This window comes from Octodon degus, unplaced genomic scaffold (genome assembly GCF_000260255.1).
Source record: "Octodon degus isolate 3935 unplaced genomic scaffold, OctDeg1.0 scaffold00006, whole genome shotgun sequence".
NCBI lineage: Eukaryota > Metazoa > Chordata > Mammalia > Rodentia > Octodontidae > Octodon > Octodon degus.
In genome coordinates, this window is record NW_004524582.1 from 718,143 (window position 1) to 743,057 (window position 24,915).

At 38.0% G+C, this 24,915-nt stretch overlaps 1 protein-coding gene across 3 annotated transcripts in view; it reads left to right on the forward strand.

Annotated features, from left to right (window-relative positions):
• Nucleotides 1-14,879, forward strand: part of Arap2 (ArfGAP with RhoGAP domain, ankyrin repeat and PH domain 2) — a 195,872-nt gene extending 180,993 nt beyond the window's left edge. For 2 of the 3 annotated variants that reach the window (XM_004624513.2, XM_023699116.1), the window contains 3 exons: nucleotides 688-751; nucleotides 7,165-7,299; nucleotides 13,218-14,879. In XM_004624513.2, coding sequence (XP_004624570.1) covers nucleotides 688-751; nucleotides 7,165-7,299; nucleotides 13,218-13,604 — 586 coding nt within the window. In that variant the 3' untranslated portion in view covers nucleotides 13,605-14,879. The remainder of the gene's footprint in view (nucleotides 1-687; nucleotides 752-7,164; nucleotides 7,300-13,217) is intronic. The other variant, XM_023699120.1, reaches the window with a different exon arrangement.
• Nucleotides 14,880-24,915: the final 10,036 nt, after the last annotated feature.

Consider the following 24,915-nt stretch of genomic DNA (forward strand, 5'->3'; position numbering starts at 1 on the left):
TCCTTTATTTTACTCTGACATTAGTTACAAAATTTGTTTTTACAGATAACAACCTCATCTCATCTCCCTTCCTGTCACTGCCGTTTCTCAGCTCCTCTTCTTTTTTTCTTACTGTGTTACAGTTTACTTGTTTACAGGCCCGCTTCCCTAACAGGCTAACCAAACCTCAGGGGCAAGATCTGTAATTATGTAAGCATTTGAATAGAAGATTACTGAATCAGTGTTATTACATATGTAGCCTCTTTTTACGAAGTTTATTTTTCACAAGTCTAGTTTTTATAATCATAGTGATAGAGACTGTATGGCAGTTACAGGCATGTGCACGTTTGTCTTTCTTACTTTGAGGGGCAGGGCTCAGTTTCTGGAGGACAAGATGTTTACTTAGTGGCATGGACTTAAAAGTAAAATGACACTGAGCTTTGTGCCTCTGGAAAAGTATGGCTCATTTGTGTAGTTCTCAAAGCCTTTTGTTAGATTTGTGGAAAAAACCAGCATCCTTACAGTTGCTTTGATATTAAATTAGCATAAAACTAAAATTGCTTGTACAGAAATGTTCTAATTTGACTTCATTAGGCCACACGCTGCAAGAAACCTGAAGAGCTTTCTGGTCACTGAATCACCAGTACATACAGTAGATTTTAGCCATTGTCTTTTTGAATGATTTGTTTTATAAACATTGTTTTGCAGGCACCTCTGCTGTGATAGTTCACAGATGCAGATGGAGTGGATGGCCAGTATCTTCATTGCCCAGGTATGATAGTCCAGTTAGCCAGAGGCCAATGAAATATAAAACTTGGGTTCTACAAAGTGTTAATGTAGTGATTCTTGAAGAAGTTGTGGTTTTTTGTTTTGTTTTTGTGTATTTAGTACAGGGTCTCACTGTGTCAATCGTACTCATAGTGATTCTCCTGTGTTCAGCTTCCCAAGCCCTGGGATTATAGGCAGGGGCCACCATGCAGTCTCAGTCTCCTGCTCAGCATGCCCTGGGGGCGGGGCCAGCAACCTCAGCCCCTCCGTCTGCCTAAGCAGGCACTTTAATCCGCTGAGCTCTCTGGCCGGCCCTGAGAATTTGTTTTATTTTGGGTTGAACACCAGGCTACCTCCGTGCTGCACAAGCACTGTGCCACAAAGCTGTATCGCTCTCCCTTCTCAAAAACTCTCATTCTCACATTGCTTTTATTCAGTACATAAAAGTCCAATTTACCCATTAGCCTTTCAAAGAGAATTGATTCCTCCTGCCCAGTCTCCTTTTATTGTTGCTGCCCAGTAGCTCCTTGGCTAGGAGAGATGAGTTACTTTGAGATAGCACATGGGAAAGCAGGGCTTCTCTGAGATGTCATCCTGCCGAAGTCCCACGTGGGTCATCATTTAGAAAAGTGTCCGAATTCTTCTCCTGTTCTCCCACTCTCCCCACCTCTACCTTTCCAGAAAGAAGGGACTATGTATTCCTTTAATACCTAGTACATGTACTAGGCACTTCACAGAAGTCAATTCTTGTACTCCTGGTAGCACAAGGTTCATAATATCCTTTGGCTTTAAAACCAGATGTTCCAGCGTTTGCTTAGGACCATTCAGTTAGTGATTTAAGCCGAGGGTTGTCTAAGGCCAGCACATGCGCTCAGCTTCCCATTTATTCTCCTCCCTAGAGAAGGACTCACTCTTTCAGAGAAGGGTTAAATAGTCCGATTAATAGGATTGCTTTCTTTCCCAACCTTGTCTGGCTCAATTCCCAGTAGTGACTCTCCAGAGCATTGAAATTCATTGGTAACAATTAAGTTGCCACTCTTTATTACTGAGGAGGTACTTTCTTATTTCTCTTATAAGAAAGAAGTTAACTTATCCCAAATTCTAGTCCTTATTTGTTTTGAAAACTATTTTCTCTGTTCATTTAATTTATTAACCTTACTAGTGGTTAATAAACATAGCTCTTCTCAGCTTGTCTCTACTATTACTACTTGGGAATATATTTGCAGAAAAAGACTGACTGCTTTTTTAGATACATTTATGCTTTTAAAAAATCAGATATTCAAATTCTTTAAAAGCAAAAATAAAACTTGATTGGAAATATTTTAATAAATTGAGATCATATAGTCCAAAGAGATTAAGTTGTTTATGGCACAACTAAACTGATTTTAGTTGTTCTAATACTTACGGTCAGTACACCCTTAAGTTGAAACTCAAAAAATGAATAGACCAGAGCAGCGCCTATTCTCATGACCAGGTTAATGCTCCCTGCTTCATGTATCCCACTTGTCCTGGTCCTGGCAACATGGCCTGATGGTCTTTCTTTTGTTTATTCTACTTCTGCGGACTGTTTGACTCCTCCATTAAGATAAATGTGGGGATTTGTAGCTCATTCCTACAGGAAAATAGCATAGTGGTAGTAAATGCATTGCCGCATTCATCGATAGTAAATGTACCCAGGAAAAAGTTGTAGTATCTATTCCCATCCTCACCCTTACTTCACAAATCCTCTAGATTTCAGCTTAAATAGCCCATCGTTAGAGAAACTTTCCCTGACTTTCGTACCATTAGACCCTGGGTACCCTGTATTTCTCCATTGTAGCACCAACAACAAAGCATGTACTCAGTGTTTCTAAAGCAGAACAAGAAAATAAAGTTTTAAATGGACATCAGTGTGGTGAAACAATAACTATATGTTGGAAGAGACTGACAAGGGTAAGAAAGGACACTGCTAATGAAGTTCTCAAGTGATAGTATTCTAAGTGAGTGAGAAGAGAGCTGAGACTGCTCTGCAGAGAGGTGACTCATCCAGGCATCTAGGAAGGGTCCCTCTTGGGAGGACCCAGCAGGTCCAAGTGCAGTGGTCTCAGTTTATTTCATCTGTATCTGTAGGACTGTGAGGGAGGATACACGAGACGAGGAAGACAGAGGACAGGTGTGGTAGCCCCTGTTCAAGAAATGGAAATGAGAAGATATCATCTTCAGTTGAAAAATAGTTGATGTTATTTTCTTGAGGCTGCACTGTAGGGGGTCAAGGATGGAAGCAGGAATTGAGGCAGAAGAAGGTATCAGTCCAGACTAGGGTGACAACAGTGGATATGACAAGACATTCAGACTCAGGAATATGTTGAAGGCAGAGCCTTTCAAAGACTTTCGATTTGATTATCTGCAGCATCTGAGAGGTCCAGGAGAAAATGGAAGGTCACAGAAATTTAAGATACCTTATAAATATACAAATTGATATCCTCAGTGCCAAGTTCCATCAAAACTCAGACTTTTGCTGAATTCACACGCCTATAATATTTAAATGACAATGGAATACCCTTCTCTGACAAAACTAAACAAAGGGGATATAAATGAATGACCATTTTGTATCTCTATATAGAAAATAGGATAGATATATGGCTACTTTCTCTTAATTTAATGAGAAGAAAGATTTGTACTAATAGTGTTTGGACAGGATATCATATCAGCATCTTGTACTATGAATAACCACTAAGAAGATAACAATATGCAATGTATTAATTATTGAAACTCCTACTAATTGATTTTGAAACTGTCTCATTGCTATTTGTTTCTCAATAAAATTATCAAAAAAAAAAAACCTCACATTTGAGGCTGAATTATAGATTTGGGAGGAGTCAGAATTTGGACTATATTGAAAGCTATAAGACTGCGTGGATGACAGAGGAGGGAAGGGGGACATAGGGCGAGCTTTTAGATTAGCCTTGGGATATTCTATATTCTAAGTGTCAAGCAAAGTAGAAAACAACAAAAGAAATATGAGCTGTATAAGGAGCAAAACCACCTGACAGCTGCACATAGAGGATTCTAATAGCAATATGCTGTGACTAAAGGAACAAGAGTGAGGTAGGTTTGGGGGTTTTAATGTGAGAGGGAGTGTATGTAGTTTGCATATACTTGGAGACAATCCAGTAATTGGAGAAATGAATTGAGAGCAGAGAGATTCTTATACCATCAAATAAATATATTGAGTAGATTTGCAGTAGTGTGACAAAACTTCGAAAAAATAATTGTCTATTATTGGTGATAATCATTGTCTATTATTGGTGATAATAATTACACAACAAAAAGTATAACACATTTGCTTTCAAATTATTGATTACATGTTCTGGCCCACATGGGAAAAGTTGATGTGCCATCAGAGCCAGTGCTGTTTGCACAGAAGAGAAAACCTCGCCTCTGGCCATGTGCACAGGAAGATAGGCATGATTCAAGTTGGGAAAGTTATATTCTTAAGTGATTAATGATAACTTGTTAAATTAAGTCAGTAAACTTCTAACTAGGCAAGGAAGGCTATTACAAATGATGAGAAATGATCTTCAGAGTGATGATTTAAGTTGTCCTGTGGTAGAAGTTCAAGGGAGTGCGGACTGCTCAACTTGAAATTTAAAGTTAAACTTAAAATGAGATGAATCCATAGACTGATCTTCCCTGTGTTTCCTCCACCAACAGACACCTGTTGCACAAGTAGAATAATGACTAACTAGATTTATGGTTTTGCAAAGGGCTACAGGGAGAAGACAGACAGACAGACAGACATTATGACAATTGACAAAGAAGTGAGTTGATTATCATAAAATCCGAGCCAACGTAGGAAAAGGCAGAATACAAAAGGGGAAAAAAGAATGGTGGTGCTGATGGACTAATGGTTGGAATGAATCAAAAGAATATAGGGAATGAAATTAAACTGATACAGCTGGAAACAGGTCATCTTTAGAAAGTGGGAGGCACAAATGGAGATTTTGGTGACTGCTGATTATCTACTCATTGGCTGTATTATTTTTGCTCTGTCACGCTCTTTTCCACACTTCCCAAAACCTACAAATATTAAATTAGAACAGACCACTTAGACTAGGGATCTCTGCTTTTCCCAAAATATCATGTGACATGCACCATACATGGGTGATTTGAAAATGTAAAAATTAATTTATAAAATGACCTAATGCCTTCTAGCCAGCTTTTCTCAGTTTTACATGTTGGGAATGTCCTAACATTCCCCTTTGATAATAAAAAATTATTTTTGTGTTTGAGACCATATCATGAAAATAGAATTATGAAGCTTATAACTCTTAGTCTTATTTACTCTTCTCTCATTGCTGGGACAAATACCCGAAACCCAAAATGAAAGAAGGAAAGGTTTCTTTAGCCCACAGTTACTGGAGGTTTCAGTTCATGCTTGGCTGGCTCCAAGGCAGAGTGGCACAGGGCACAGAACAATAGTTCCTGGCAGCGGAAGGCAGCAAAACAGCAAGAGCAAAAGAGAGGAGGAGCAGCAACAGTTGCTACAGAGAGCAAGTCCGTCTCTCTGATGATACATTTGGGCTCTCTGCCCCAAACTGGGTGTAGCACTCACACCCATAATCCCAGCAGTACTCAGACCCATAATCCCAGCCTTAGATCCTGAATTAATCACAAACTGTAGAACTGCACCTCAGTGACTGCATAAGGCTTTAGGGGACAAATACAAACCACAACACTGTCTCTTGTTGAGAAGTAAGTGTAATACCTTTCTACATTCACAGAATCAAATACTCCTCTACAGTTCAAGAGTATACATTATTCACACAATCTAATAATAAGACTCATACTTTAGCATTGTTGAATGAAATAAGTATTGCTAAGTTCAAACTCTGGCATTAATGCCTCTCAAAATTAAATTAGGTATTATTATATAATATACAGTAAATATAGATATGAATTATTTTCTACAGAAAAATACTTTAAAATACTAACTTGCTTTATCTTGGTCTTAACCATCCAGCAGAAAAGTATAAAAACAAAATATAAGAAGTAAAGCCATGCTGTTATGTTGAGCTGTAGGGGACTCAGGTCAACAATTTCTGACACTGCCAGTCAAGCAGAAGACCCAACACTATTATGGACTACTGGACTCTTAGAATATTTTGCTGAGTTAACACACCTATAATAGTCAAATGACGGAACCAAACAAAAAAGGGATACAGATGAATGCCCATTTTGTATCTGTGTATTCAAAATGGTTAGGATAGATATATAGTTACATTCTCTTAATGAATAGAGGGATTTGTTGTAATAGTGTTTATAAATAGAATATCATGTCTGCATCTTGTACAGCAAATAACCACTAGGAAGAGAGTATGCAATGTGTTAATTATTGAAACTGTCCTACCAATTTGATTTGAAACTGTCTCATTGCTATTTGTCTCTAAATAAAATTATGGGAAAAATAAAGTAAAATACTAACTGAATAAAGCATAATAATTTGTTGATATATCTTTAAAACTAAGGAAAATATAGAGTAGAATTTAACTATACAGTTTACCAAATGGATTTATTTTATCAAAAGATCTGTAAATTCCTTTTTATACTTGGCATTCTATGTATCTTTCATAAGATTGTTGTCTGAAAATCAATTTGCTTTCCCAGCTTCTAAAAAGTTAATCTACCCTGAGGAGTAGAAAAAGTGTTTAAATGTTTTTCTTTTATATGTGTATCTCAAAGATTAATCACTTAAAAGCTTATATTTTTACCTCTGGACATTTATCCCTCATTGCAAAATTAGCTTTTCTCCAGTCATATCTGTAATTTTTAGTGGGACAGTCTTTGTAGTCAGTAATTTGAGAACAAATATACCATATTCTCTGTTGTGCAATGATTTTCAGTATAAATGTATGTGTAAAAAGGTAACATTTCCTTGGAATTCAATTAGATGAAAAAGTAACATTTTTCAAAAGGTCATAAAAGAAGGCACATTTTTCTGACAGCCATGCCTTAGGTTGATTTGGGATATATAAGATCAAATTATTTTTACATTAAAATCACCTTTGGTATGAGGAAAAAATAAATGTATGGTTATTTTTATTATAAGGCCCAGAAATGTAGACAAATGCATTATTTTTCTTTTACAAAGAGATTTGCCAGTTTCCTCCAATGTTTTCCCCCATTTGGTTTGATAAGTAGTATAGAAGGCTTGTATGTGAAACTTAGAAATTGAACTGAGACCTCAAAAGCTCAGTTCACTTAAGAGTTTCACGTCCTCGAGCTATGTCGCTGCCAGAGTCAACATCATAATTACAAATGGCACTCTCGTGGAGAGCACATCACTTGATGTGGCACATAGCAAAGGAGCCCAGTGACTGCCGTGGTGTACCACATAATAAAGTCACACACCAACAGCGTGAAATTGTGTTTCCACAGCATGAAAATGATATATGGCCACCAGCTGGAAAGGAACGAAAGCGTTCAATAACCAAAAATCCCAAAATTGGAGGTTTACCTCTAATTCCCATCCAGCATGAAAGAAATGCAACCCAAGCCCGGAGAAATATTGAGGTAGGTTAGGATTTTGTTTGTCTGATATTAGTTTGAAGCATTTGTTTTCCTGTGTCTTAATATGACGAAAAGTGTTAATCACTTCACTAACTTCAAAAACAATAGTGATCACTTTGATAAACACAAGAATCCTATACATCAAGAAAACATGAATAACCTCACATCGTTTATTTTAGTGTCATTGCCTGCTCATTTACACACCTACAGTGTCATTCATTTCTTATCTCTAAAGTACAGGGTCCTGAGTTCGATCCCCAGTACTAAACAAATAAAAGAAATTTATTAAAACGCCTTAAAGTGAGTTTATGGCAGAAAATGTCCAGACCTATGATAATGAGAGGTTCTGGTGGTTTGAGAAATAGTAGGGTATCTTACTTAATTTAAGGAATGACAGGATGACCTCTGAGCATCAGTTTGCATTATTCATAAAGGACATCATTTTCTAAGTAGTCAGTCTTGATGTGCAGTTTGGTCTCTTCAAAAAGAGGTTTTTTGGTTTTTTTTTTTTCCTCCTAAAACTCATTAACCACTTGGGAATTGTATCATGTCTCAGTGCCTTAATTGAGTCCCTTAAAACACAAAGAAATGCATTTAAAAAGTGTTATATCTTCTTTGAGCTTAAATTTTGGATTAAGCTATTTGACTCTTGCTTTCCAAGCAAAAAAAAAAAAAAAAAAAAAAAAAAAAGAAAAATAGAAAAAAAAAAAAAAAAAAAAAAAAAAAAAAAAAACCACTTTACCAGAATAAAGGCACTTTAATCTAGTACTTGGGTTTTTCAAATTTTTTTCCATGCATGGGAATATGCCTGAACATTTATTCCACCGAAAAACTCCAACTCTAAATACAAAAACTCCAAAAATAATGCTCTTAGGTTCCCCTGCTTGATATTGCTGCACTACTACAATCAAAGGAAGGAGTCCCTGAGAAATAAAGAACTTGTCCCTCTGTCCATGCCACACCTAGTTTTTGCTAACAAGCCATTCTGCAAGATTATGGGTTCATTAATCTAGAATCTTAACATTCTCATTCCCTTTCCATGGGAACCCAGCTCAGGGAACACAGTAGCATCAGTATGGAAGTCTATGGGATACATATGCCAAGAGCCTCCTGCCACTATCTTAGGATCAGCTACAAAGAAAAGTTAAAGACAGACTTTTTTTTGGAGGGGAGGCTCAAACTTCCTCAACCAGCATTACACACAGATGATTTAAATACGCAGTTTATTACCTGATTCCAAATCCACGATTCTAGAGTTAAATTTTTTAACATGGTTAAGATCGGGAAACTGAAGGTGTCCGTCTATAGCAAGCATGAGTCCTTAAGTACTAAGTCAGTAATAGAAATTAACTGCAAAGTTAACCAGACAGAAAACAAACTGGCTCTTCCACTGGCAGAGAGCCCACAAATCTCAGGCTAGTTCCTGCCTAGATGGGAAGTGGCCAGCAGTGGATACATTTCATTTTTGTTAGGATCCCCCAAAGCTTTCTTTAATTATTCATGTTTTTCCCTAAAAGAGGCAATAGTCTGGACAGGGTGGTATTTAGCTACTGAGTAGTCATGACTTTGCACCTGGCTCAAAATATACCTAGAAATGTGTTATGCTCAGAGTTTTATTCGGAGCATATTTATTATTTTATGCATTACAAAGAAGCTATAAGAAACCTCAGGGTCAGTCCTGGCTCCTGTCCTTCACTATCTTCACTGTTCTCGGACAGTTGCTTCTGTGTCCGGCCCTCTTATCTTGGGCTATAGGAGCTCACCCCTTTAGCAGCTGGATTTACTTTTCCCTTTTCATCCCCAAAAGTTGCAGCTGCTAGCTTTTTCTCAGGGTGTTTCTTTAAAGTCTTGCCTGTCACCCCATGTCTCAAAATTGTTGCTTTGAGAAATCGTTCAAGGCTCTTAAAACAAGCCCATACAGTGTTAATTGCTGGCAAATGTATGAGTTAAAACAAGCTAAACTTTTTTTCTTTTTGTAAATTTGGTAAATGTGATTTAGTGATTTGGCAAATATGATGCTCCAGTTTTAGGAAATCAATGAAACATTTGAAAAGGCATTGGAGCAAAATGAATAAAAATAAGCTTTTTTTCATATGGACTATTAAAATTTTTACTATGGAATAAAATTAATATATTATAAAATATAAAATGACTACCCACTTTTGATCCTATGTTTTAAAAGTAGAATTAACATTACTAAGTGAGATGCATTCATAAGAAAAAGTATATTCATATCAAGGAATGTAATTCAGGAAGAATTTTTCAGAGAAGTTCTTGGCAAACTGGGGTATTTGTTGATTTGGCCTTGGTTTCTTAAGGTTCTTTTGAAAGTTGTGTGAAAGTACCTCAGAAAGATTCCTGAGGAAGACTTACAAGCTAGGCAGACAGTGCTGAGCCACACACAGGCTGGATGCCCCTCTTCAGTGCTTCTGCTTCCTCTAGTCTGGAAGCCTTGCTTAAGTTAGTGTCCACATTTATAGAATTGTTGTGATGATTAAATAATTATATGTGAGAATTATTATAATTATGGCTGACATCATTAACATACACTGGGACAAAGTAATGAAGAACGTGCGTGACCATTCACCGGCTTTCAAAATGGCCATTAACAGCTGAGTGCAGTGGCACCCCTGATGGCCTCAACTGCTAGGGAGATGGAGGCAAGAGGACTGTGAAGGCCCAAGATCCAGGGGCCATGCTGGGCAGCACAGTGAGGTCCTCTTACAGGACAGAAAGGTAGCGGAGCCATTCCTTTTTAGAATGAATTCTACAAGATAATTAACAAAGAAGAATGGTACAGTTGAACAGAAAATAGTAATAGTAAGCAGTCCACCTGTCCCCTACTACCTTGGAGCAGTGTGATGTGCTAGAAAGATACACATCAATTTCAGAAAACCACCCTGGGTTCCCATTTCAGACTGTGTGTGTGTGTGTGTCCGTGTGTGTCTGTGCCTGTGCCTGTCTATCTGTATGCATGTATGTGTGTCTCTCTGTATGCATGTATGTGTGTCTCTCTTTGTGTCTTAAAACAACTGACAGTTTCTGTGGTCAGGAACTCCGGCAGGGCAGGGCAGGCAGTTCCTCTCTGCTAGGATGACTGTAGCCAGAGCTGGAGAATCAGAGGTTCAGGAAATATCTAGGACTTCACTGAGTTTGTGGCTGTAGGCGGAGCTTACTTTGGGGGCAGGTGCTTCACCCTCCACCTTTATAGGTTTGCTTCTTTCAGATCCCTGTAAAGCATTTAGGTTCCCAGAAAAGGAATTGTGTAGCACAGCCAGGACAAAGGACGAAGACCTGACCTGCTTTTGAACATGGTGACTGGAAAGCAAGAATGCAGATCTAGGTCCCCGCCTGCGGCATTGGTCATGGGAGGACTTGGCCCTGTGTGGGTTGTGCAGTGGTGTATCGTATTGCAGTGGTCCATACAGGTGTTGTTTTGTATCTGTTAGTAAACAGCACTTCTCTGAATACCTTTAAAAAAGAAAAAAAATCAGTTTTAGGTGCCTAGCCCTTGCTGTGGGAGCCCTACAGACCTCACGGTCTGTGAAACAGGCTTTCCTGCATCCCAGAAGCTGACAGGCCTAGGACTAACCAAGAGGAGCTACAGCCCAAACCTAGGCACTGGGGAATTTATAATACACACCAACCAGGGATGAGACTTCATTTGCCCTACTCCATAGGAGCCATTACAGCCCAAGGAAGTGGCCTCATATGAATGGAGCCACTACAAAGGCTACCCAGAAGCTACAACGTCTGCAGTAGGCTATGCTACTGCAAGCATCCCACCACCCCTCTCTGAACCTGGCCGCCTCATCTGTACAGAGGTGCCTGGCCCCAAGGCTTCCCTTTTCCACAGTCCGGGTCATTGAACGGTGCTCACTTCCTTAGGCACATTGTAACAATGTCATCATAAGGTCCTCCCAACCTCCTCTACTTTGTACTGTACTCTGAAGGCAGCTTGTTCCAAGGCTTAGGAGGCACTTCAGGTGCAGGTCCCAGCTTTGCAGGGCAGTGGGCTTCCCTAGGGACATTATTATGGAAGCATGCCTTCAGACATTCTCTCTGGCAGCAAGACGGGTGCGCAGCAGGCACCTGGCAGGCCCAGGAGTAGGGAGCCATTTGGAGAGTTAATTAACACAGACATACTTGGCCACTCCTGGAACCAACGCTGGGACTCTGGCCTACCCTCCAACTCTCTTTGTGCCTACTGTGAGGCAGTATGCACAGCACTGGCCACAACTCCCAGCACACCCCGCACTACCTAACCCAGAAGGCCACCAGTGAAGTAGGAAGCTGCATCCCCTGCCCTGCTCATCTCCAGAAGGCAAGTCAGGACTGGGAACCAGATGCCCCGACCTCCATACCATGGCCTCCCTTCCCACACACTCATATCTCATTTAAGACAAATTATTTCTAGCCTCCTACCTCAAAGTTTTTCTTATGTGAACTCAGATTATTTCCTCAGTTTGTGTTTCTGTATCATAAAATATAACCTGTGAATGATCATGTAAAGCTCGAGGTGGTGTTAGGATTAAATTTAGTGATGTGACTATGTATTCTACATGATGGAGATTATCAGCAAGTAAATGAGTTTAATGGTAAAAGTACTTTAAAAGAATTTCTAGTGTAATCTATATATATATTGGTCATATTTTCTTATCATAAGACCTGGCCCACATCTCCGGATATAATGGAAGCATGCAGGATCCCAGACTAAAGCCCTGTGAGTGATTTGCTCTGATGATGTGCTCACCGCCCATTACTTCAGCTCTGACAGAAAGAACTGTGCTCCACAGCTGGGAGCGATAGGCACCATTTCTCTGCTGTGACACAGATTGGCGTTGCCTGGAGCGAGCCACCTTGTGCTCATCTCCTTTACACTTTATCTGTCTTGCTCTCTAAATTAAAGTCTTGTCGTTTAAGGCCACTAACTTTCTTTCCTCCCCTGGAGTCCTCTGCAGCTCGCTCCGTATTATTCATGTAAAACACTCTGTTTCCTCTACTTGCTTTGTCCCTACCCATGTGCTCACTTTTAGCAGATCATTCATACCCTTCACGCTCACCTTCACACAAGTTTATGAGTCACTGAGGCTGATAGTAAACTTTGGCACTGTATACGTTAATACTCAGCTCCTAATTTCTGTGTCTAAGTCTTTCTGCCAAAAAGTCTGTGGTCTGCAGAGCTGTGTTTTATGCTGGACTAAGTTGTGATCCCCAAGAAGCCAAGGAGTGTTTGGTGCAGTGAAATCTGGTCCTTACAGGTCCTGACCATTCACAGAATGAGTGCGAACTCTAATCCACTAATGCAAAGCAGGTATTAACATATTTTCAGTTTTGAAATATATGCTCGGGAAACCCTAATAGGGATCATGTAGGAGAAACGTTTCATTAGGCAGAAATATTTGAATAAAGCAGAAAAAGGAGTTAAGATGATTTCTCTGCCTTAATACTTCTCAGCATCTTCATTAAGAATTACGAATCTCAAGGAGAGGCTGTAGTACAGACCACTTTCCTGGTTCCCCCTGCCAAGGACAGCATATTTTTTTTTTTTGTCAGTGCTATCTGTACAACTCTTTTGGAACTAAGGGTGAATGCACACATGGCACATAAAGCAGAAATGGGTAGGAAGAGGGAGATTTGAAATGAGAGGCAGCCTGAATAACTAACATGAAAGCCATCTTTGAAGTGCTATGTTAAATGCATGTTAAAGTGAATTTCTGTCATCTGTATTTCATTTGATTTTGCAGCTCCCGCACCAGAGTATAAATTCAGATATGCCACTGTGTCAAAGTAAAATTAGAACCTACATTAGAGAAATAAGCTCTTGTATAGGAAGCATGAACTGGTACATGGAATGTATTTTTTAAACATCAATTTTTGCCAAGCCTGCTTTCCTCTAAAATCTCTTACTTTATTTTTAGAGTGCAAAAGCAGAACTTGAAAGACTGCGGCTTGGTGAAAAGCATGAGAGAGCGGAGGCCGTGGAGCCCAGCCTAAAGGACCGAGCCTCAATCGTGGCCCAGTGCCTGGAGCACAAGGAGGACAAACTTCGAAACAGGGCCAGAAAACACCGGAGCTTCGTCTGTCTGGAGGACACAGAGACTGAGGCCCAACAGGAGCAACAGCAGGGCCGGAAGGGCCTCAAGACCATGAAGAAGACCGAGGACAGGGGTAACAGAGCTGCTCTGGATTCGGAGCATAAATTGCCTTCAAAGGTAATTGAAGAACTTAGTGTGGTTTTACAGCGGTCAAGAACACTGCCTAAACAGTTACAGGGTGAACAGATTTTGCACAAAGAAATAAAATGAATTGATTCATGAAGTATTTTTTAAATATTGTATACAACATGTGTAAAGTAGAAACCAAACTATAAAATAATTCCTAAGTTTATAGTCCAATTTGTCTATATTTAAGAAATGTGTCTATCTAAACTTCATTTAAAGAGCATTTTAAAATATGTATATGTATATATATATGTGATTAAGTGTAAGATAAACTTTGTTTTGCTCTGAACAAAACTTGTAAAGTACAGTTGTATTAATTTTGTGTAAGAAAGCACTGGGTTACTGTAAGTGGTCAACCCTTTTCTGCCAGGTGGTAACTTAGGAGCAGGAGTCTTGACCATACTGTATAAAATGCTGTTTAAATAAAGCCTATGAAACTATCTGTAACATATTTTGCACTTTGAGAAAACTTGTACATTGAATTACCATATGTTTTAGGTTTACATGGGGTCCACAATAGGGAAAAGAAAGGGAATGAGTAGAAATGGGGGCAGATTTATTTTAGTGGCTAATGGCTAACACTGAGTTTTTACAAGGAGGAAAGTTAACATATGCTCTATCATCCAAGGAGGCGGCCTAAGATGCATTCTAGTTCATGAAAGACCAGGACTTTTTAAGGAAAAACTGCTAGTTAAGAAAGAAACCCAGGTGTAGGCATGCCCCCCAGGCATTTGGGCAACCAACCTGAATAATGGTCCTGGCTGCTGGCTCTTAGGGCGATGGGGAGCAGGTGTGGCGTTGCGTACACTACCCTCCAGCTGCCTGTCAGTGGCTGTGAGCAACAGCCGTGCGCTGCGCTGGACAGGTGTGTGCATGGGCCAGGCGTGGCTGTCACCTGCACTGTTGGCGCAGGCACGCAAGCCTTGGAGTTGCTAACTCTATGTTTGGTAAAAATAAAATACATCATCACAGGATCCTTTTGCTGCTGCTGTTCTGACATTCGATGTTTTCATTTTGAGTTTCTTTACATGAGGTTGTAACGTCTTTCTTTGCATTGTCAGAACTAAGTGGAAGTGCTTAATGTATGGCTGTGTAGAGGTAGGGGATCGTTCATGTCCAATATGTATTTTCTGATGCAGCTCACATTCCATTTAGTTGTTTTGAGGGTTTTGTTGTTCTTTTGTTTTAATAAAGGGTTGGTATTCCACCTATAATTAGAAAAAGGACAAAGCTCTCTTTTATTTCCACATACAGATCACCTACAAAATTGGAATTTTGTCTATGACAGGCAATAATATTTTATAACTTTTGTTATGGGCAGCACTTTTGAACAGTTTCTTTAAATTATATTAGGTTCGATGGGCTTTGATATTTAAAGTTATTTTATGGAACTAAATTCCTCACATTTTTTCCTATTTGTGAGGTGTTTTTCTTACCAGAATTTGTCTCTACAAAAGCCCATACTTTACTCACTGCCATCATAGAATAATAATGTACTGTTAAGTTCTGTGCTTTTCTTTAGTATAAAACTATGATTACGTTTGGTAGGAATAAAGTTGTTTACCATGAGTAGAGAGTATTTATTCTTTAAATCCAAATAAATTGGAATTAAATAAATAAAACTGCAGGGCAGTTGGGATAAGATGCACTCTTGGTGAAACTCCCTTTAAAGCAAGAAATCATCCTATTTTGGAAGAAAAACTAATTTTAAACTATTATTTCTAACTAATGATATTTATATTTTTATGAAAAAAGACCTATGGAAATTAATATGTTTGGTGATGTTAAGCAGTAGGAAAATGTCTCTAGGGTTTTTAACCTGCCTTTTACTTGAATTTTTCTTGAAACTTAAGAATAAAATCTAATAGCGTCTGTTTCTCTTCCTTTTCTCAACAGTTGTCTCCATTTTTCAAGTATAAGGGCTAACAACATCTCATGTATTTTGAGTAAAGATTAAGTTTGTTTTACAGGTTTATTTGAATGTGACTGTTGTCTGTCTTCATTGTTTTCAGAAGTTGATGGTTATTGTAAAATCTTTATCCATTTTTTCCTGTCATTAAAATTAGAATTTAATGTATATTTTAAATTGTCTGTATCATTTTTCCAAATACATCAATATGTTTATTGTCCCATTTTAGAGGATGAGTATGTTCAGATATGACATAGACTGAAGACCTTCTTTCATTTCTGCATTCATTAAATTATTAGACATGATTTTTAAAAATTTGAGTTTTAGAAAATAAATTGCTTGATGGTTCATCAAAATGACATCAAGAAGTTAAAATTGAGATGGCGAGATAGCTTAGTGCTCTAAAGTGTCTGCTTAGGCAAGCTTACACAGATGCAGGGGACTGCAGTTCGATCTCTGGCACCACATGCCATGCCAGCCCTGCTCTCAGGGCAGACTGAGCTGGCCAAAGGTAAAGAAAACAAACAAAAAAAAGTTACAATTAGGCAAAATAAAGAGATATGTGATTTGTGCGTATAATAGCTAGTGATTTGTATTTTTCCTATGATAATTCTTTTTCAGTTTTAGTTTTTAAAGAGGGTACAAATTAGAATTAAGACAGAAAAACTTACAAGTGATACAGATTTTCACTTAACAAAATATGAGTTTCACATTATTTGTTGTAATACATAGTGTTGTCTTCCAACCAGTTAATCATATTACCAGATACATATATAAAATTGAAGAAAAAGAAACATATAAGAAATTAAGAGAAAAAGCACAATTAAAAAAAGGAGAAGAAACAAAGCATTAACTTTCTTTCCATTGACCAGCAGAAATGCACAGTACAGTTGTCCAAACCATCCTGCTTACATACATAGATAAATCTCTTTCCCCCACTCCCTCTCCTGTCCTCCTCCCCAACTCAGTAACTCTTTCCTTTTGCATAAGTCCATTCCTTTTTCCCAGTATCTATTGTACCCTTCAGATTCCAGTTTTCTCTTTCAGGTTCTCGCAGTAAGGAGACAGTATGATGCTTGCACATGTGGGTCAGATTTATTTCACTTAAAACTATGTTCTATGGTTGCATCCACTTACTGACAAAAGACTTAAATTTATGCTGTTTTATAGGTGAATAATACTCCATTGTGTAAAAATATGTCTTCCTTATACATTCTTCAGTTGATGGGCACTTGGGTTGTTTCCAGGATTTAACTATAAAAAATTGCACTGCTATAAACATGGGTGCACATACATCACTGTGGCATGAGGCTGTCAGTTCTTCTGCAAAATACCCAGGAGGGGATCTCTGATCCTAACTTCTTAAGGAATCTCCACGCTGATTTGCATAGTCTGCACTCCCATCGACAGAGCAGAAGTGTTTCTTTTTCTCCACAGCCCATCCAGCATTTGTTATTGGCTGACTTCTTGATGCTAGGCATTATTTCTGAGGTGAGATAGAATCTCAGTGCTGTTCTAATTTACATTTCTTAAATGACCAATGATGTTGAACATTTTTTCATATATTTACTTGCCATTTGTATTTCTTCTTCTGAGAAGTGACAGATTTTTTTTTTTAATGTTTTTTGTACAGTGTCTCACTACACAGCTTGGACTGGTAATGATCCTCTTGTTTCAGCCACCCCAGCACTGGGATTATAGATGTGTGTCACCATGACCAGACTCAGTGGCAACTCAGTGGGCCCAGGGCCAGGACTGGCGGGACCTATGTTTCAGGGGATCAAGTCCTGGTCCCTGTGCTTGCCTCAGGAGTCTGCTGAGCTATCTTTTTGACCCTCTTATGACAATTTCTAATTCTAAAATACATAATAAAAAGTATACTGAAGGAGGAAATATTTTTGTAAATGTATCATATTTGTTTGGACCCATATTTTTTCAGATATAATCTCTTAAGGGAGATGATGAATAGTTGTACCATCTATAAATTTGCACCACAATTTGTATTTTATCACTCACTCATAATAAACTCTACATAACAGAAGACAGAATTAGGTTTAAATTTTGAACAGGTTTTGACACATGACACATATACAGTTACCACATTTATCTCTATCAGGAAACAGCACAAAAATCTTACAGATTAATAAGGTTCTTTTTTAAGGTATAAGCCTTATTTTAGTAATCTTTTTTGTTTAAATGAAGTTATATCCTTATTTTCTCTGGTTTGGCTATGATTTGATGGATGTAAAGTTTTAATCCAAATAGCACTGGAGATTAGACTAAAATTCAGAGCTCAAATAATCTCATTTAAGTAGGAGTTGTAACTACCTTTTAGATAATTTTTGTGATGAGTAACTTATCAATGTAAAAATTACATACAAATGCTTGCACGCACTATCCAGGTATATGAGGTAAATATATAAATCTCAACAGTGCATGTTCAGTAAACCTTAGTTATTAATGTGTTCTTTTCTGTAGTTCTCATTTAATTCAAGTTGATACTTTCACTAATGATTTTCTCATTGCTTCTAGCAGGATTGCTGTTACCCTCTTAAGATATGTGAAGCAGCAATGAGAAAGAGTACCCTAGGTTGTGTTTCATTTATCTTACCCAGTAATTCATATGGCAAATCCCTAACCCTATGTACTATAGAATGTGACTGTATTTGGCAATACATTCTTTAAGGAAGTCATTATCAGTCATCCCTAATCTCTTCTGATTAGTGTCAGAAAAAGAGGACAGTAAGACATACAAAGAAACAGTCATGTTGTGTCCCCAACAGATAAAGGATGAGAACCTAATAAGTAGCCACCTGCAGGCTCAGTAGTCCATCAAAATAACCAATCCTGTTGACACCTTAAGCTTAGATTTCTAGCCTCTAGAAGCCTGATGAAATAAATTTCTTTTTTAAGTCACCCAGTCTGTGCTATTTTGTTATGGCTGCCCTAAGAAATTAATACATCAGTTTCTGTATTCATCAGTATTGCTCTCCCCTGATACTAGCAAGCATTAATCCTTCCACTTTTGTTGCCTGAATCTCAGAACACTGGCTTACTTATGTATGTTGAGTGAGTTATCATAATAATGAATGATGAGAGACACGTGATGAGATGTGGGTGTGCAGAATTCATCTGAGTAACTCATACAATGAAATAACATAGTCCAACTAAAAATTGTAGCTTAGCAAAATTACATGTGGGAACTGCTTTTTAAAATTCGAATTTTCTGATATCAACCACTGGTACAGCATAGTAAAAATGCATAATCCTATCCAATACCTAACAAGCTTCTTAATCCTTGCTGAAAATAACTAAGGGATGTATCCAGTCAAACAACAGACCAGCCTTCCAGGAAAAAGGCCAAATGGTAAACAACAAATCGACCTCTCCGTGATTTGGACTCCAGACACTGGAATATAACAGCTTGTGGAAGAAAATGAAGGTTGTGAATCCCCAGGACAGAAGAAAGATGTGAAAAGAAAGTTTAGGCCCTCAGAAAAAGTGAAGAGACCGACCACAACTCAGAGCAAAGGAGGTGGCAATCTGCACTTGCTCCCAGCTCCATGCTCACACTGGGAGAGACGAGGATCAAATCTGCTGTGACGCAGGAGGGCGGGTGACCCTGGAGGCCTCTGGAGAGAGGCACCAGAGCAGTGGAGGGAGCAGTGGATGATGTGTGCTACAACACTAGTACGTAACGGGGCCCAAGCATCTGCCTTGTCGCTTGGAGAGGGAGACTGACCTTCTTTGGGGGGGCGGGGACTCAACCTGGGATGCAGGGTGGTTGTGGGCTGGCTTGTCTCAGAGCTCCCAGTGTTGAAATTCCAGTGTCTGTGTGAGGGACAACTGTGAGAGACACCCAGAGTCAGGGAGCTAAGGTCAGGCTGGTAAGAGACACCAGAGTATTGTAGGCTGAACAACTCAACCCCTGCCAGCCCCACAACCAGAGGCCAGGCTCAGCCGGAACTACTGTGGACTTGGAAGCAGTAGGATCAGAACTGAACCATGTGCTGCAGGTTTGTAGATTTTATCCCGCACAAATCCAGGCTTTCTCGGTCTCCTTTGTTTAACAGTGACAGCAAAGATACAATAAATTGGACAATGCTGCAAAGCTGCAGACACCAGAAGATAACCACAGACATGAAATAACAGAACCCACCCATTTGGGGGATTTATTTTTTATTTTATTTTATTTTTTTGTTCTTTCTTCCCGCCCCCCCCCCCATCTTCTTCATGAGTTTCCTAAAGCTTGGATAATCTTCCTTTGCCTTTCAGCCTTGGTTATAATCTTTTTCTCTTTTGTCTCTCTAATTTTATCTTGTCTCTTAATTTTCTGCCAAGTTCATCAATACATAAACATTCAGGGGACACTGAACACTCAGCACAACATATTATTGTTGACTAGGTTGTAATTCACATGTCGGTGAATGTGCAACTGGTCTCTCAAGTATGCCATATCTCAAGCTTTTTACCTACTACCTGACCTTTATGTTTTCCTGCTTTTCTGTTGCTTTCTATTTTAGAACTTAGGCTAAGCACCATTACTCAGCTAATAAGAGGCAGAGCTCACATTTGAACCTATGTAGTCTAGCTCAAGAGTTGGCTTAAAGTTTTCTAAGGTCCAAGCATTAGCAAGGAAAGAGTGAATTTAATGAGTGCATTAAATTGGTAAAAGAACAAGGACATGTTTAGCATCTAGGGAACCTGCTGAAAGAAGACTGAAAACATGACACTTGGTTACGGAGACAAAAAATGGAAAAATGAAATAAGAATAATTCAGCAGAAGAGAAGCAGAAAAATAAACCAGATCAAGATGAAAATAATAAAATTTTAGGTACCAGTAATTGCACCAAATACAAAATAAACATTTCAATTAACAAAATATTGTGCTTCTCACAGAAAACTTGTAAGCAGAAAGACAGGTATTGAAAATAAAGGCTTGGACATAACTCACACTATGCAGACAGGAATCCAAAGAAAATTGGTGTCCCCAAACTGATACATACACAATTACAAGGCAAGAAGGATTACTTCAGATAAAGGGGGACATCTCTTATGAAAGAGCAGTCACTTTGGCAGAGACATAAAGGAGTAAGCTCTTTGTATCCCCACTACACTTGTAGGTTGCGAAGTTCACACATGAGATTCTGCAGACACGAGTGCTTACCATACGTGGATCAAACTGCAAATGTGGCTGAGTTCAAGTGCAAGGATTTAAACCTCTACATACTTTCTCCAACTGACCATCCTGGTAAGCTTACACTGAACATGGTCCAGGACTTACTGAAAGGAATCAAAATCCTCAAGTAAATGCCTATTTATCTTGTTTTAGTCATTGCCAAACTTCTCAATCACGGAATAAAAATGAGTAATTTTTCTTTAGTAAACGGGTTTGGCTTTGCTCCCAAAAATGTGTTTAGCATGTTCTGTCATGTATACATTATTCTAACTATATACCAACTCTTATCTCTCTGTAAAATAAGATTGTGAATTTAACTGATACAACTAACCTGAAATAGATTTGTTGAATCAGTTATTTTTCCCACTACTGGGTTGCCAAATTGAACAAGAAAATGTGTCACCTAAGTGACATATTTTTTTAAAAAACTTGGAAATTAAACATTTAATATAAGTCATATATCAGAGATGTGATGTTTCTTATGGTTTTGCAAAACAATGACCATTTTTTATGTCATCTCGTGGAAAATAGTGTGTTGTTCATTGGCACACACTAGTATGCACAATGAAACAGTATTTATCTGAGATTTTATACCAATGCAGTTACCAGCAATGAAGCTACTTTACAGGGCTTCCTCATTAGTGACAGCTGTTGTAGCAAAGTCTATAGAGGGTATCAAATACTTTTCAAATATTTTAAGTGCACCAATTCAACCACTGCAGCTGAAATATTAGAAATGTGTCAGATGACTATTCAACTGACAATATTTAAGAGTTACTGAATGTTATTAAATCATACAATCTGAAATCACTTAAAATTATTAAACTTGAATGTAAAATCCCAGCAATAAAAACTTTAAATGACTACTAAAAGCAGAGTCATAGTGATGCACACTGGCATCTCAGCACTGTGGGAGGCCAAGGCAGTAAGATCACAAAGTGCAGTCCAGCCCGGGAAACTTTGCCATGAGAGGGAAAGGGAAAGGGGAAGTGTTGGGATAAGAAAGAGTTAATATAGAGAAGGTTAAATGACCTGCAGGGCATGTGGGTCAAGGAAAAAGAAAACAGGACAGCATCAGCTGCAGGAGTAATCAAGAACACTTGGAACTCAAGGACACCCCTATTTTGGGGTCCTTGCTCCCAGATGCCTAGCAGGTTCTCAGGTATAGCCTAAACATTAATCTTAAGACATATACAATGGGATCTTGTTATGCTCCCCTAAAGTAACCCAAAGGCTGAGACTCAAGATACATAAAAGTAAAGACCAAAGGCGGGGGCAGCAGCCTTTTTGTGCAGGCCTCACTTTGCTTGCATTGAGTGTCCATGTGGCTTTGCAGCAGATGCCTGCCCTGTGAGTCTTTCCCAGCAGGGACGGGGATAGGGAAGGGGAAGGGGAGGGGGGCGAGGGGAGGGGAGGGGAGGGGAAGGGAGGGGAGGAAAAGAAGAAAGAAGAAAGGCAAGGGAAGGGAAAGGAGATAGGAAGAAAAAAGGAAAGGAAAGGAAGGAAGGGAAGGGAAAAAGAAGGAAAAGAAAAAAGGAGATAGGAAGAAAAAATAAAGAAGGAAAAAAGGCTATCGTGTACTTCAGGGCACTACTACAGGCACTAAAGAGATTTTCTACCATGCCTCAGGAAAAATGCTTAATAAATGTTTCTTTTGTGATTGAATAAATATCAGAAATCATGGACCTTATATTTAGTGAAAATTATTTCCACACAGGATAAATCCCCATATAGTAGTCTGTGGTAATGGTATAATAGTTTGTTTAATGTTATTTTATATATTCTTACTTGTTTTCTTTCATTTACTTTTTTTTAATGGCTTTTAAATGAAAAACGGAAAATCTCCTTTATTATATATAGCCATCATTTTACATGGGAAGTGTAGGTGTATTCACTTTTAATTCTCATTAATAATCATATTCCAGCTTTATTTTTAGACATATATTTGATAAATTCCTCATCTCATGTTTCAAATGGATTAAAATATAATACCTTTTAATAAGCAGTGCTAGAAACATGTACATCTCATATCAAGTTCATGATATGAGGCTTTTCTACTTACCTACTACAGTAAAAAATTATTCTGAAATAAAGTTGCCATTTATCCATTTGCAAAATAATTAAGATACAACTTATCAGTGAAAGCCAAATGCCTAGTCACAGTGTTTTTCTAGGCCTTTTTTTTTTTTTTTTTTCTCAGAATTTTTTTTTTTTTTTTTTTTTTTTGGTACTAAGAATAGAACTCAAGACCTCACACTTGCTAGGCAAGCACTGTCACTGAGCTATACTCCCAGCCTACTAAGCCTCTCCTTGAGCCTATTGTAGGTAAATAATCCAATCCCTGCTCTGACATCCTTGGAGTTGAAACACCTATAGAAAGATGGAGCCTGTCTATTTTGGCAGCGATACATTTTAGTGGTTGTAATGATGTATTGGGCTTTTACAATATGCAAGCCAATAACAAAGCATCACTGATTTCCAAGATTTCTTAATTTAAAAAACTGTTATTTGCTTTCTTTTTTATTATTTAATTGTGTTTTATTTTAGAAAAACTGGCTCTCCATATGCTGAAAACTAAAACTAAACCCAGGTCTAACATTAAAACAGAAACACTAAATCCACTGGAAGAGAAAGTAGGTGAACATCTTAAAAAATGTTCTTTAAAACATATAGCTCTCTGCTAGTTACACATCTTGAATAATGGGTGTTAGTTTCCTTCCAATTCATTATAATCATTTATCCACTTTTCAATTTCACTTAAGTATTTGTGGTACTTCTACTTTTTAGCTAGTATTGAGCTAGTTAGCAATTTCACAGTTGGGTCTAAACTGGTTAGATTACCAACTAGCCATATTATATCCACAATGCAGATAGTTTCCTGACACTCAGAATTATGACCAGAAGTTGTCTCATTCAGCGTCCAAGTGAACATGGCCTCCTTCTTAATATAAATTATTTATTTTAAAAATTTTCTAACTTCCACAAAACTATTTGAAAGGTGCATAAACATAAGAACAACTGGAAATAATACTTAAGAGATCACAACTTTAAAAAGCACTATACTCAAAAACATGTTAAGACTAATTGTATTGGGTAGGAATGGAGATTAACTGCAAAGATACTGAGGTGACTTTCTGGAGCTAATGGTAATAGTCTATACTTTGAACAAAAGTGTGTTTCCATCAAACCTCAGCATGCACTGGAGATATGGGTATTTTATTTTATGGAAATTTTATATAAAAAGTTTCATGCTAAAGTGTTCAGGGGGAGCTGAGATACTTGTGTCTTAAGAAATAGATAAGGGCCAGCCAGATAGCTCAGCATATTAAAGCATCTGCTTAGACAGATGCAGGGACTGCGGTTCAATCCCTGGCATACTGTGCTGGCCCCTCTCCTGGGGTGTGCTGAGATGGCGATTGAGACTGGTGGCATGCACCTGCAATCCTAGCACTTGGGAGGCTGAAAACAGAAAGAGTGCTACAAGTCCAATCTGTGTAGAAAGACACTGTAGACCCCGTACTAAATACATTAAAAACGAAAGAAGATAAATTCATGGATAAATGGAGGAATGACAAAGATAGTATGACTGGACAAGTGCAATGAAATAATTTTGTAGTCTAGTAGATTTGGAGACATTCTACTTAGCTTTTCATTCAAATATTTGCATAATGAAACGTTGGACAGAAAAGAATGCAACTTTTAGAGTATACATTTATTCATTTTGTCTATAAATTGTATGTCAATAAAAGTATTCATGACTGAATTAAATTATATTTAATTTGAAAGCTGCTCTTTAAACACATTCTTTGTTCATAACAATAAAAAGTGTTCCCTGCGTGTGTTCTTTTTAGAACTCAATTAACATTGCTTTGTCCACTGCTGCAGATTATATTAGCATTAACAACTTAGAATAAATTAGTGTTGTTTTCTTTATTAATAAGTTCAGTAACTGACTGCTTTCATTCCTATTTCCTTTCCAATGTATTCTAATAAACAATCTAGTAATTTTTTGTTTCCTAGAAATATTTTTGTATGTGTATTCAAATTACTGCATCGCTGATAACCATATTTTCCCTAAGGTCAGATTTTATTGTTTCTTACTTCTATATAAAATTGTAGTGCCTACTTCAGTGTTCAACATTTAAATACAAAAACAAAACCTTGTAACAGCTAATACTCCCCTGTTGCAGTTGCCATCTTTCTCTGGGAAACTGAAGTGTAGCATGTGTTTTGTGACAATCTGATAAAGACCAAGTGAGTATCCCCTAGTAAATCTATAAATAAAAATTAATAAATTCTTAATAAAA